Below are 15,440 nucleotides of genomic sequence, written 5' to 3' on the forward strand. Positions count from 1 at the left end.
TAATTTTGGCGCTCTTACTCTTTAGTAATGCTTAATTGCTTAGACCTATATTAGGCATTTTGCATGACAGAAAATATGCTGTCAAAAATAAAATACCAAATATTATAATCTCTATGGTAATATCGACTTCACATATTTGGATTGCCACTTGTCTGTCATAACGTCACGAAGTCTCGTCAGAGTCGTAGTCATACAGCAATGCTATCTTTAGTTAATTGAAATAAGAATAGATGTTAAGCTGTGGTAGAAATGGCATCCGGACGCCATCTTTCTGGAGCAGAAAAAAGGAAGAGGAGAATGGTTGAGGAAGAAAGACAAGCTCAAAGTAAAGGTATGTTCTTCTGACTTCTATAAATAGTGTGTTATTTATTGCTGTATTATTAGTTTTCATAATAATAAATGTAACAATGCCCATGATCACAGACAGACATGGAAAAATTGGGCCACATTCAGCATGTTAAGACTTATCTACCCATGCATTTTGCATAGATTTTTATCCTCTGATGAAGTTATCGTAGTTGTTTAAGTTAAGGCGGGCCATCCTCAGGCCTAGGTGAAGGGCATGAGAGGTTGTAAAGAGTACACAAAATGGCCATTTGACCCCTTTTGATATGCTAATTATGAAATTACTTTACGTTAACTGTCTCTTTCTCTGCAATTTCTCAACTGAGAATAATGGTCATTAATAATCACGATTATAATTTTGAGCAAAATAATCGTGATTATCAGTTTCATTATTATCATGCAGTCCTAACCCACACCACCCATTCTCCCTCCCCGCTAGAAACTGGTTTCTCCCTCTTTCCAAATTCATATTTAACCCACCATAAAATTTCTAAATAATGCAAAACATTTTTGTTATTGTGATCATCATAAAGGCCTTAAGCTTAAATGTAGTACTGCATTTCTAGTCATAATGCATAATTGTAACAGTATCTTATGCATTTACAAAAACACCTTTAATTTATGCTTTATTTTTTATGTGCTTTCTGTCTTTTATGTTCTAGGGGATATGCTGAAATTTCTTATGTTGAACGCCACAAACTTAAATATTGAAATTGTCATCTCATGTGCTTTCTCTTCCTTCATAAAATTGTTATGACAGTTTTTACTCCAGTGGGGCCAATCTTCATGATCTTGCCTAGGGCCACACAACCCCACGGCCGGCACTGGCAAGGAGAAGACCCCTCCAAAAATATATTAGCAATAAGACCACAAAGACCTCCACAGGTCCCAAAATATCAAAATGACTGGCATTCGCACCACTGGCTTAGCTGTGATGTGACTGATTTTGCATCTTTCTTGCTTGCAAGCGAGTACCCACACATTGTACACACTGGGGGAAACCACTGGGTAACTGCTAGCAACCTGTTTTTCAAGAACAATCAGGTTTGCATTTATGACAGTCTTTCTACATTTCTGGACAACAAAGACAAACAGATTTTGTCATGGTTGCTTAAGCCAATGGAAGACCATTGTTAGAAGACCAGTGGAAGTTATTTATCCTGCTGTCCAACATCAGTCAAAGTCTAGCAACTGTGGTTTGTTTGCAATTGCATTTGCATTCTGCTGCGACCTGAGGCCAGAAAACGTCCATTTCCGTGAAGGCCCGTTAGGGACAGAGCTTTCAACTTCTTTCAGGAAAGGCCAAATACATTTCCAGATAAACACTTGTGAATGTGTACTGCATTTGCACGACTGCACACTGCACTGAAGTCATGGCTGAATGTTCTTTGTTCAAGGGGTGGTATCATCTTAACTGTGTGCAGAGACCCCAAAATGCCATTACCGGGGATGAGGACTGGCTCTGCCCAATTGTCTTGCGCAGCCAATCACGTGGATGGAAAGCCCCATAGATGAAGTTTGAAGTTGCTGTTGAATCGTTGACTGAAACGAGAGTAGATGTCTTGAATGAAGCTGTTTAACCCATGTTCTTCTGATCTTGACCTGATCCTGTGTTCATGTCCTGAGATTTTCACCTGAGGATTCTGTCCAGCCAGACTGTCTTTAGTTCAGAGGAGGATGTCTAAACTACACGTTACCTGCGCTCTCTTCACTTCCAGCTCTAAGCAGAGAGTACAGTTTAGACAGGATTTCTATTATAAGAATATGATATATTTTACACAGATTTCATTCAAGTCATCTTCTGAATTATGAACGGACGATCATACTGGTAGGAAACAAGAAATACTTTCGGTCAACCATTCAATAATTATTACAATTGTATGGATTATGTGTGATCTAGGCACATATGTATGTTGTAGATACATATACATTTGTATTCAATACTGTAAATCAATTAAACCACAACATCATTTGATCTAAATTTATCGCACCAACTGTAAATTAATCCGAATATTATTCCTTATTGTAATGATTTGGCTGTAGACATTATTGAACAACGATAGAAAATCCAAATACAGTTTTATTGGTTGCACAATCCAAAGTCGTAGTCCATTAAACAGGCAGAAGGTCAGAGTACAGTAAATCAGTCCAATCAAACAAGCAAATCCAAAGGACGAGACAGCAATGAGGAAACCAGGAACATAGGAAACGCTCAGTAATGCTGTATAGACAGGACTCTGCAACCATACAAATAACTGAACAGATATAAATAGGCAGATAGACAGAGGTGAAGAGTGATGAGGAACAGCTGCACATGATCACATTGATGACAAACAAAGCTCCTAAACTGGGAGTATTAAGAACTTTCAGTGAGGGGTGTGTGGGGTAACCCATACACAAAAGATATATATTTTCAGAGTATATTTTGGAATATATGCAAATATTTGAAACTGGCCCAATACATATATTTCATACTTATATTTCATATATTTTTGTTATATTTCAGAATATATTTCAATGTATTTTTTTCTGTATGGGTCCCCAAAAGTGTTAAAAATATATGTTGCATATATTCCAAATACATTGAAATATATTCTGAAATATAACAAAAATATATGAAATATAAGTATGAAATATATTTATTGGGCCAATTTCAAATATTTGCATATATTCCAAAATATATCCTGAAAATATATTTCAAATATATTTCTTTTGTGTATGGGAAAGAAGTGGGGCAATGCACATATTATGCACAATTCTATTGTTTTTTTGTTCAGTATTGCCGTTTACATTTTCCTTATCTTCTTAGGAAAGCCATTTGCTCTACAAGAGTTTAAAGGAACCGTATGTAAGAAATGTATTTCAATTAATCATAAAATGGCCCTGATATGTCACTAGACATTAAGAAATCATGTTCATTTCAAATACTTATATCACTGACAACAGTAGTCCGGCCAGGATATTGTCATTTAAAAGTGAAGTTGCAGCCCTCAACTAATGTTGATGTTGTCATGTTGTGTTTTGGCCTGATGCCCCACCCTCCACCTATCTACCAATCACGAAGTCAGTAGTGTTTCGGCATCTGGGTTGCCAGCTCTGCTCTAGTTACCACAGCTGCAGCTACAAACGTTCCTGCTGGATCCTGCAGCCTATCTGGCAACCTGGAGTCAGACGGGAGGGGGAGGGGATACACCGCTCTACAGTCATTTGAAAGTGATTGCAGTACCAGTTTTGGCCACAATCTTACACACGGTTCCTTTAAGTGCACTAAAATTAAGTATAGTACAGTTTGCACTTTATTATGCTGCTTGCTTGTTGCTACTGTGTGCAATAGGGTAATTGTTTTATTTATGCTTAAATATTTATTTTCAGAATTTATTTTTTAGAATTTATTTTCAGAATTTGAGTTATGCTTAAAGGGACTGTGTGTAGGAATTTCTCCCATCTAGTGGTGAAATTGTATTTTGCATTCAAACGAATAATGCTCTCCAGCGCCTCACTTTTTCAAATGCGCGTTGCATCTACGGTAGCCGTTATGTACTAAAAAGCTATGACAGGATGTCTTATAATAGCACTTCGAGTTTTTCTTCGGGTGAACAGGTTTGTTATTGAACACTATAACTACCAGAATTCCATAACTACTAGAACGACCATAGCGGTCATTCTGACCGTTCATACTTTGACGTTCATATGGCCGTACTGAACGTCATTTTCGTCATGTCATACCTATTGTACATGTTAACCTTCTCTTTTCCAATGAAGCTTTTAATTCCTGTCGTCATAGCCCTTAAAACAAGCACAAAAGAAAGATTGCCCCGACAGGTGCTGCCTCTATTTGAGGAACGTTTTGCGTCAAAATAATATGTTTTTCACCGCACTCACCACGTGAATACACATGCACCAAAGTTAGGAAACGTCAAAGCTTCATACCGTTTAGTACAGCCCTGTTTGTAAATAAGTTCAATAATCAATACAAAATCTAAAAATAAATGGATCTACAATGATAGGTAATAATAAACAGGACACAACATTTTAATTCAAATGAATGTGAAAATGTATACAAACAGGCTAAGAAAAAACATGAACATTAGCTAAACAAGAAAACGAACTGCTTTAGAACGATTAGTTTCAATGAACAAAAAATATTAACGAACAAAATCAGGTTAACTGCCCATTTGAACGGCGCAAACACCCCGCGTCATTGACGCTTACGCACATTCCACACAGGTAAACACCGCCTTTCGTGTGCAGCTCACACACACTTCGTGACATTCGGCACATGTCTCCTAGCCTGGCTCCGCCCTCCTGCGTACTTCCGCTCAATTGTATTTCCCTTCAGTACTACGCCTGGGATTGGGGTGTATTCTTTGGTTTTCTCCGGCCAAATTTTTGGCGGCCCAATCAGCGAACAGAGGGAGTGGCTGAGAACGATGACGTTGATGTCGTGCGCTAGTTTGAGTTGTAGGGTTACGTCACGACCAAAGGTTAGCGATTGGTTATGGCAGACCCAGAGTGACTCTGGGCAGATCCAATAGTTTTAAACTTCAACAGAGTTCCCGCCTACAAGGAAGTTAACGCTTGTCAATGGAGAGTGGCCAGACTCTCTGTACAAATGAAATGTACGAGAGCCTGGTAGAACCAGGCTACATGTCTCCTTAGTTTTATTTTGTTTGCAGTTCCTCCAGTTGTATGGCTTTTGATTCCATGTGGTCGGAGTGAAGTTTGCTCGCCAGTCGTGTGATGAAGTCTCTCCACGAAACTTGCAATGTAGTGGACTTATGATATCTATAACCCTGACCGTTATGGTCATTCTAGGTAGAAATAGTCAGAACTGTTGTGTGTTTTGTGATTTTAATAAAATAACAGTGTCAGAATAAAATATACACATATTTAGGAAAAGTCAGAGTCCTACAGCCACATTTATTTTATTTGAACAAAGTTATTACATTGTAAAATTTAAAAACGGTCAAAATGACCACCTTGGGAGTTCTAGTGTTAAAACAGACTGAAACTTGAAACAACGAAAAAAAGAATGTTACAGTATGAATTACTGACTGTGGAAAACATTAACTATGGTAATTAGTAGTAATGCCTTCTTTATTCGTTATATTTTTTGAAGTACGTGCATTGTTAGATATCATCATCATCATCATCAGAGCCTTCTCTAACGTTACTTTACTCAATAGCTGCTATTCATCAAAGAGCCTGTTTAACTTTTAACTATAAATGTTCTACTGTCTGTATAATAAAGCAATGAATAAAAGCTTGTAATTAAGACCGTAACATTGACTTACCTGTGGAGAAGAAAGCAGGAAACTTCAGCGTCTCTTTTGAAAGCTTTCTCCTGCATTAGCTATCCCGACATTAACCCTTGTTTTTGTAATCTCCGGTCACGTTTCCTTTTACGGTCTATTTTGGACTTTTTCGACGACGAGGACTCATCCTGTGACTCAGCATATGTATGAATGAACGGTGGATAAATAACCGTGCAGTGCAGCCTTTGAAACTTGCCGGGGCCGTGACAAGCGCCTCTCACTTCGTTTACGAGGATTAGTCTGATCATTGGCATAGGTATTTGTACACCATTGAGGGCATATTTATTAATAAAAATATTAATTTGAGATAATAAAATACCTAAAAAGCTACACACAGTCTCTTTAAATATTTATTTTCAGAATTAATTTATTAGAATTTATTTTCAGAATTTGAATTATGCTTAAATATTTATTTTCAGTATTTTTAGCACTGAACTTTTTTTTTTTACTTGTTCTACCTCACGTTTTTAATATTTGTCAAATATTGTTTGTTTTTTTTAAGTTCAATAAATGTTCCTTTTTTAAATTGAGACTTGTAACATTTGTTATCATCATTGTGTCATTTTTATGATGTAAACTGAGTGAGCAAAAGCAGTATCGGCTCCAGATATCGGCCCAAGAAAACCGGCAGCCCGTATGGGTCATCGGCAAAGGCTGATGAAAGAAAAATCGGTTTCGGCATCGGCACTAAAAAATCCATATCGGTCGATCCCTAAACACGACACATTCAGAATTAATAAACTTTTAGTAAACTACAGAACAGCGTGAGCGGGACGGGCAGGACTTATATGCTCCGAGAACAGACACTGCACTAGTGATATAAAACACACACACACACACACAGGTCTGTTAACTTAAAGGTAGGGTAGGTGATGTTGAAAAGCTAGCCAGATTTGAAAGTGGCACCTCTTCTAAGCTCCGCCCCCTCCTGTCAGTGCTCCGTCCAAAGCTACGCCCCCCCACAAACATGAACGCGCATCCACATTTGGAGTCAGCTGCAGGTCACAGGAAAGCCGAGTACTTCAGCACATTCTGGGCAACAACAAAACTACGTCATGTCTCATTCACCTGTAAGTAAACTATATTATTATTATAATGAATGCAATAAAAAAATATGGCTATTGTTAGTAATGTTACTCGCAGCTTTCTGGCTAACGTTACACGTTTGGTGTTGTATGAACTCGGAAATGTAGCTACGTCTCTTTGGATAAAAGTGTCTGCTAAATTAAATGTAAAAATTTAAAGTTTTGTATTGTTACTATCACTGGCAAACGTGAATTTTATGTTTTTATAAATCTTCGTTATTTTGGTTGTTAGAGCTTCCACGACGAGAGCATTGGATCTGACCCAACGTACAGTCCGCAGCCGAGCACGTCTTCAGGTCAAAGGGGACAGGTCCGAGGTCGTGCTCGAGGAAGAGGAGGTGCACGGGGTAGAAGCCGAGGAACTCGAGGTAGAGGACGGGGAGCAGGACGGGGAGCAACCGGAGAACAACTGAGACATGAGGATATTCTGCGAGTGGAGAATCTGCAAGCTCTAAGAATTTCAGATGAGCAGGTAGCCTATCTATAATAGCCAAAAAAAATTTAAGTTCATATTTTTTGACCTCAACATCACCAATAACTTTAGGATAAGATCAAATAAGATAAACCTTTATTGTTCCACAATGGTGAAATTCTTGGTATTGCTGCAGCACAGTAGATTGTTTAAAAAGAATAAAGAATTATAATAACAATATAACATCAACAATATATGTACAATACATATTAAATTGAGTCCTTGCCACTGTCAGTCAATAAATAATTACCTGGCATTTACTGTGGACACAAAATTCCTCATAGAGGACAGTAAAACTGTTTTCAAAAAAGTATAATGTTTTTGATGAACTATTCTTTTACAGGCCAGAATTCATACACTGAGCTTGGAAGAATCCCATCAGTTGCTGCAGATCTGCCTGACAAGGGACCCAAGCCTCATCTTTGATCTCCTCCATATGTCAACATCAGGAGATGCTCCTCCACCAGGCCCTCCAGGTCCGAGTCAACCCACTTGGTGTGTGTGCCGAAACTGCAGAGAGATGCCCACAGATGTAGAAAGAAAGTGCTGTGGACAACAACACGACTCCTGCATTTCCATGCTGCCCCACATGGAAGTGTACATTTTGCAGGAGGGGGTGTTGCGACTTGCCAGAAGGATCTGGAATGATGTCAGGGCTGTGGAGGATCTTCCAGACCCAGGGGAGAGCAATAAACAATTCCGCTACGCTGCATACCGGCAATATGTTGTGTGGCAATATGGGGCACTGGGAGCTGGGCACAGAGTAGTAATTCCTAGTTGCTGTGTTTGGAAAATTAGAGACCGCTACCCAGATTCACATGGACAGTATACAGGTTTCATCCCAAGTAGGGTGTAGGCACAGTACAATAATTAGCATGTATTCTTGTGGCCTGCTGTTTATATTTTGTACTGGTTTACATATTGTTCCTGTAAAATTAGCACTGAGGTGTACAGAATTTTTTTTTAATTTATTTTGTTATGTTGAAATAAATATTTTTAAATAATAAATGCAGTTACTTTACCATTTCAGCATAAACAAGCTATTACTTTTCTTACCTTCTTACATGCTAAATGAATAATGACAATGAATGTGGTATAACACTTTTTATTTTATTTAAAAAAAAAACAAGAAGATATACCTAAGACAAATACTTTTTAACACAAGTATCTGTACTTCCGTGGCTTTTTTTTCTAATGTCAAAAATAATCTGTATTTACATAAAAAAAAAAATTATATATATATACATGAAAAGAAGTGTACAGGGATGGCTGACAGGTCAGGCTTTGCATGATGCGTCGTCTGCTGTGGTCATCTAGTCCTTTGGCAGTGATTTACCTTTAGGAAGAATATTACAATTACACATCTGACAATAATTACTGCATTCCAAAGACACACAATGAATGACAACACAACTTTATTTACATTTCACACAGTAACAAACATTTCTGTCATTCTTTTTAGTGGTTTATCCGTAGCTTTGTTTAGAAAACTCATTTAGATCATAAGTTATGATATGGATTTTTTAAATTACCTTTTGCACCTAAGTATGTTAGCATTTCATGATCAAGCGAAAAATATTGTAATAAAAGTCACCTAGCCCTCTGCTGAGTTGTTTCTGCAAAAGCTCCTGTGTTGATGGGGCAGGGACACCTGACAGAACCCCATGTTGACGGGGATCATCGGGCCTCTTTTTTGCAGTCCGTGGCAAACCCCCAGTAGTAGACAACTTGCGCTGCAGAATCGCACTTTGGAGGTCCACAATGTAACTGTAGTCCTTTTCCACCTTTAGTGTGTAAAGCCTCCACTTCCTGGACTTTTTATTGTACACCTTGCCGTATCTGACATCAGAGAAAAGATTATGAGCTTAGTGATACAATCATTGTACCTTACAATGTACAGTATTTTATTTTTCCGCATAAAATTAAACATACTGAATAGAGCCATCAGCCCTTCTCTTTGCTGGTCGGTCAACGTGGTGGTTGTAGTCCAGGCCAGCCAGCATGACGCGAGCAGCGTAGACAGGCGGGGAAAAGCTGAAGCGTTTGCTGGCATACATTAAAATATGATTGTGGAATGACTCCAAATCTGCAGTTGACCTGAGAGCACAGAGGAAAGATACAATTGCTTTATACTCTGGTAATACAAATGAAGAAATAGCAGGACCAATTCTGTAGTACAGTGAAATATTTGCATAGGCCAAAAAAATAAATTTAACATGGACCTATGCTGACATACCTAAAATGTAGATATTTGTGTATGCTCTTTAGCCAGCGTGCATCAAGAACCACTTCTGTCAGTCTCTGGTGTGCCACAGAACCCTTCTGGATCCACTCCATCTCTCTGTCCTCCACCAAGGGACCATGCTGACAGGCTCCAAGGGCCCACGCATGTTCTCCTGTCACATGGTGAAGTAGTCCAGCCCACCTGTCCTATTGCAAAAAAATTACACGTGTTGTGAACAATGTGGTCAGTAACAATAGAAGTCAATTTTGCCCAATAACTACTCAGCAATAGAGGCTGGCCTAGACAGATGAATTTAGATTATACTTACAAAGAAATCTTCATATGTATCTGCAGTCTTGCAGCAATACCAGAAGTGATTGCAGATATCCTTACTCCACATCTGAAGAATGGTGCACCCCCTTTGCTGTCCTGCCTTGGTATTGTAGCACAAATACATTTTGTGAATGTCAGATAGGTTTATGATAAGAAAATTGATGTAGATGATTTTTTCCAGCTATATCTATCTACAGAGAGATCATGAACTTACTGCATGAATTCTTTTCCCCAAACTTTTGGACCCATGCCACATGTCCAGGGTGTGTCGGACGCCGCAGTCTTTATATTTACCTTTGTTGTCTATAGGATGAAAAAGTAATTGAGGATATATGCTAAGTAATAATCCAAATCATTGTTCAGTCATAATAATAATAATTGATGGTTGTGGCATGGGGCTATATGCACAGAGTTTGATTGCTGAAGCAATCTCCTAAAGCAAATTACAATAATGAACTTACTGAAGAGGGCTGATATCTGTGAATGAGCATCCGTGCAGAATTCCTCAATGTTGAGTTCTTCACATAGTGTCTCAAATGACCGCATGAAGCCCTCCTTCTCCATGATAACAGAATCCCGCATGGTCTCACGCTTGTCGATTTTAACCATGCAGATTATCTGTTTGGATCCATTGTCCATGACAGTGTATGTGCAATACTGTGCACAGAATCCTGGACTGTCCATGCGTGCATCTCCTTTGAAAATTAATTAGAACAAAAATAGAGAAATTGTGATAAGAACATTCTCCGTAATTTGTCATTTTGTCCTGATCCAACAGCATTACAAAGCACCGTGCAATGTCTGTCCAGCACTTCCTATTTTACAAGTAAAATCCTAAGATAAAATATTATATACTTTATCCTAATGTTTTATGTCTACACTCAGCCGTTTTTGTTTTACTTTTTGTTTTTTTCGTCTTAGTATCACTATTCATCTGCCTTTTCAATACCATCGATTGCGAATAATTACATTTAGATTGAATGGTGCATATTATGAAGTAAGCATGTCTGCTTGTATGTGTGTATGTGTTTGTCAAACTCACCCAAGGCTACAACTGGCCCTTTTGACTTGAGCTGGGTGATGACTGAAGCTCTCTTCTCATCCCAGAACTCCTTTATAGTGTCCACACAGTAGGAGTCCTGGATCCTAAAGAATGTCGACCTCTCCACCATCCCCATGTTCATAAACTTCAACAGTAGTGAGATCTTGGCGTAGTTGTTGCCCGACAGCAGAATATTACTGGAAAGCATGAAGTCTCCAGCTAGCATCCCATATTTCAAAATGGGCTGTGAAGCCCACTTCCAAACAGTGTGACCACGAGGACACATCTGAAAAAAAAAACAGACAGAGTAAGACAGCACATTACAGTAACTACAATGACTAATACACATAGTTTTAACATACTTCACCATACAGTACTTATATTATAAGTTTTTCATTTGTGTATGTTTGAATTTATCTAGAAAAAAGGATTTGTTACAGGGTAAAAACAGTCCCAAAGTATGTAATAATCTTGGATGCTAAATAAATACTCACCCATTCAACGATAGCAGCTGTTCCCCTGGACCTGACATTGATTTCGAATGGTGCAGGTGCCCGACATTCAGTCTTCCTGTTTGGGTCCTTGGCAGAACACATGCTGACAGGGAGAAGGAGATACTCGGCAAGCTGCTTCAGGCTGTCGTGATAAGCAATGGATGCAGGATGGCCAATAATATCATCCGCAACCATGACTTTTCCTGCTTCTGAGAGTGTTGGCATGTCTGCCATGGTTTTATCTGGGGCATTGTCTGGAGCATCATGCACAGTGTCCTCCATGGTGATTTCTTTTTTTTGTTATCAAATTTTTATTGTTTAACATCGTTTAAACATGACATATCGAAGACAAACAATCAGCAATTACCCCAGTATGAAAAATAAATAAATAATAATAACAACAATCATAAATAAAAATGAATAAATCAATAAGATAAAAATAAATAATAAATAAATAAAATAAATAAAATAAATAAAATAAATAAAATAAATAATAATAATAATAATAATAATAATTTTTTAAAAATATGAATATATATATAGGGCACTATATCAGTGGGATAACAAAGCTACAGAAAAATTATATATAATGAATAAATAAACAAACATACAGAATATACTTCAAAATATACACAAATAATTACTACAGATTATTAGAAAATATCAATAAAAAAAAAAAAAAAAAAAAAAAAAAAACCACAACACAGTAGAATAGAGCTGAAAGAAATCTACGACAATTGGAATATATGAATAATAATAAAGAAAAAATAAATTAACCACATGAACAAGAACAATAAAAATAAAATAAAATGACCATGAAACCAGAGAGAGAGGAGGGGGGGGGGGGGGGGGGGGGGGGGGGAGGGGGGGGGTTTAATTCAACTCAGTAAACCCTTGAGTTTTTCCAATGTTTGGGCCCAGAGTCTAATGGTGTCCTCTCTTGCGCCATGAATGCGTGCAGTGGACAATTCGAGATACACCACATCAATAAATGCGAGAACCCAATACTGCTTATTAAGAGAATGTGGAGGTTTCCATCTCGTTGCTACTATTTTCTTAGCGGCTGTCAAACCAGCTAAGAACACTCGTTTCTGAGTTTTGTTCAATTGGATATCAGAAAGCTCGTCTAAAATAAAAACAGAAGGGGACAAAGGGACCGAAACGTTCAATAAAGTGGACAAACCTTCTTTAACCATATTCCAAAAGTAAGCAACCCCAGGGCATTCCCAAATCATGTGAAAAAAAGTACCAATTTCACCTGTATGGCACAGCGTACAATTAGGATCAGGTTTAAGCTTCATAATATAGAGTTTACGTGGAGTCATATAAGTCCTATGAATAAAATTAAAATGGATTTGTTGATGATCTGGATTCCTTGAGGCATGCATAACCATCACCCAAACATTGTCCCAATTAAAACTGGGGGAAAGATCCGGAATATCTGCCCGCCATGAAGAGTCAATTGTCAGAGGGGGATGCATTTTTTCCAGAAAAAAAGTATATAATTTAGAAACCAAACCTCTTGTTCCCCGAGTCTCACGTAACACTTTAAGTAAAGGGTGATCTTTAAGAGGAGCCAACCAAGGAACCCCATAAGCCTTCATAGCTGCCCTCAACTGTAAGTAAAAAAAAAAGGTAGAGCTCTGAAGGTTAAACTGAATGGAAAGTTCTTCAAAGGAGTGAAGGCCTTTATCACCCATTAAATCACCCAAGGAGTGAATTCCTTTGTTGAACCAATGTCGACACTGGCCAATCTTTATTGGGCGCTTACCAATTAGTAAACCATCATTATTGAAGATAGGAGAGTAGGGATTCCAATTAGAACGGATATTACACGCTTTTTCTGCTGCTCTCCAGACCGACAGAGCATGTGACAGTAAAGGACCGAAACGGAGAGTACACTTTTTTGGGGGAATATTGGCAAATAAAACTTCATCTAACTTCAGAGGAAGAACTAGATTTCCCTCCAAGGAACGCCACGAAACATCCATTTTGTCATTATACCAGCTAAGCAGGGGACGTAGTGTAAAAGCCCAGTGATATAGCTTAAAATTCGGCAGTGCAAGTCCACCTGCAAATCTATCTCGTTGCATTGTGGAAAGTTTCAGGCGTGGACGTTTGCCATTCCATACAAATTTAGTAATTATGCTCTGTAGCCTATCCCAAAAACGAGAAGGGGGAGGCAAGGGCAGCATAGAACTCACAAAGTTAATTCGAGGTAGTACATTCATTTTTATAATCGAGATGCGCGATCTAAGGGAATTTGGAAGTGATGACCAATTGTCCAAGTTACAAGAAATTTTAGACAGGATGCCCTCATAGTTAGTCTTAATTATATATTGCAATGAAGCACCAATCATAATGCCCAAATACTTAAATTGTTTGACCACTGGTATACCCGAGGGTAGTGCTAAGTTTCTCATTGCGTCATTTAGTGGAAGAAGTGCCGACTTTGACCAATTTATTCTATATCCGGAAATCTCGCCAAAACTGCCAAAGATAGTTAAAATGTTAGGAATGGACTGCAGTGGATTGCCTAAAAAAAGAAGGATGTCATCTGCATACAAAGAAATATGATGGTTGGTCCCACACATTGTGATTGGGATGATACCTTTATCTATGCGTATTGTCTGGGCCAGTGGCTCTAGCGAGAGTGCAAAAAGAAGCGGGCTTAGAGGGCATCCCTGTCGAGAACCTCTGGCTATGTTGAACAGTGAAGAACAAGTCTTACCTGTCAAAACCATGGCTGTGGGGTTCGCATACAGCACCTTGATCATATGAATGTAGGAGGACCCCAGAGCCATGAGCTTCAACACAGACCACAAATATGGCCATTCCAGACGATCAAAGGCTTTCATAGCATCTAGGGAAAGGACCGCGGTAGGAGGAGTCAACGAAGATGACCCATGTATTATATGGAGTAACCTCCTAACACTATCAGATGCTAATCTAGTCCTAATAAAGCCTGTCTGGTCACAGTTAACAAGCTTATTCATGGCCGGCTGGAGCCTCCGCGCGAGCAATTTAGCATACATTTTCAAGTCAGCATTTAGAAGTGACAGAGGCCTATAATTTGAACAATCATTGGGGTCCTTGTCTTTTTTGAGCAAAAGCGTAATAACTGCAATATTCACATCTCTGGAAAAGGACCCTCTCTCAATAGCGGCTTGAATCATATTAAAGAGTAGGGGGCCCAGACTGTCCCAGAACGTGGTATAAAATTCTGGTGGAATTCCATCCAACCCAGGGGATTTACCGCTACACATATCAAAAGCAGCCTCCTTAAGTTCAACTAAAGTAATGGGGGTATTTAATTCTAGAGAGTCTTCCTCAGACAGCCTAGGAAGCAGTGTTTTGTTTAGAAAATTGTCACAAGTATCCTGATTATGTGATATCTCAGAGCTATATAAATCAGCGTAAAAGCTACGGAAAGTAGCATTAACTTGTGAGGGTTCACTAAGAATATCACCATTTTTGGACTTAATTGTGCCGATATCTGCAAAATGTTCATTGGACCGCAATCTAAGGGCTAATAAACGGCTGGGTCTAGCCCCATTAAAATAGTACAACTGTCGAGTCCTATGAATTAAAAATTCGGCCCGCTGTTTCATAACAGCATTTATCTCTTTTTTAACAAGGTCAAATTGAAGCCTAACCTCCTCATCATAACTTTGTTGTAATAGGCTATCCAATGCTGATAATTTAGACTCTAAATTGTGTAATCTGGATGAACGAGCTTTCCTTATGTTGGAGGCATAACATACTGTAAAATTCCTAATAAAACCTTTAACAGCATCCCAGACTGTCCTTGGGTCCTCCACAGAGCCTTTATTTATATTTACAAAATCTGATAGTTGACTTGAAAACTTGGTTTTAAATGCTTCATCTCGGAGTAGCGAGGTGTTAAAACGCCATCTAGGGGCCCGAACTGGATTTGAACTTAACAACACAGAAGCAATCACTGCATTATGGTCCGAAAAAGCCACTGGTAATAAGTTAACAGTAACAATATTATAAAACAAATCTCTAGAAGAAAAAATAAAGTCAATTCGAGAGGAAGATTTATGTCTTGATGAAAAATGGCTGAAGCCTTTAACACCAGGATTTAATACACGCCAGAGATCCATCAC

At 38.5% G+C, this 15,440-nt stretch overlaps 2 protein-coding genes across 2 annotated transcripts; one reads left to right on the forward strand and one right to left on the reverse strand.

The window, feature by feature from the left end:
• Nucleotides 1–6,535: 6,535 nt before the first annotated feature.
• On the forward strand, nt 6,536–8,097 carry LOC311303008 (uncharacterized protein). The gene is made up of 3 exons (XM_084429210.1): nt 6,536–6,730; nt 6,978–7,217; nt 7,561–8,097. Exons 1-3 carry the CDS (start codon nt 6,716–6,718, stop codon nt 8,071–8,073), a joined length of 768 nt encoding a protein of 255 aa, XP_084285336.1. The 5' UTR covers nt 6,536–6,715; the 3' UTR covers nt 8,074–8,097.
• A 310-nt stretch (nt 8,098–8,407) lies between these two features.
• Nucleotides 8,408–12,128, reverse strand: LOC311303082 (uncharacterized protein). Its single transcript, XM_084429356.1, has 9 exons — nt 11,311–12,128; nt 10,817–11,102; nt 10,236–10,469; nt 9,989–10,077; nt 9,770–9,874; nt 9,454–9,647; nt 9,150–9,314; nt 8,812–9,056; nt 8,408–8,553 (listed from the first exon to the last, which is right to left on the reverse strand). Exons 1-9 carry the CDS (start codon nt 11,590–11,592, stop codon nt 8,531–8,533), a joined length of 1,623 nt encoding a protein of 540 aa, XP_084285482.1. The 5' UTR covers nt 11,593–12,128; the 3' UTR covers nt 8,408–8,530.
• Nucleotides 12,129–15,440: the final 3,312 nt, after the last annotated feature.

The sequence above is a fragment of the Rutilus rutilus genome (genome assembly GCF_951802725.1).
Source record: "Rutilus rutilus genome assembly, chromosome: 13".
Lineage (NCBI taxonomy): Eukaryota > Metazoa > Chordata > Actinopteri > Cypriniformes > Leuciscidae > Rutilus > Rutilus rutilus.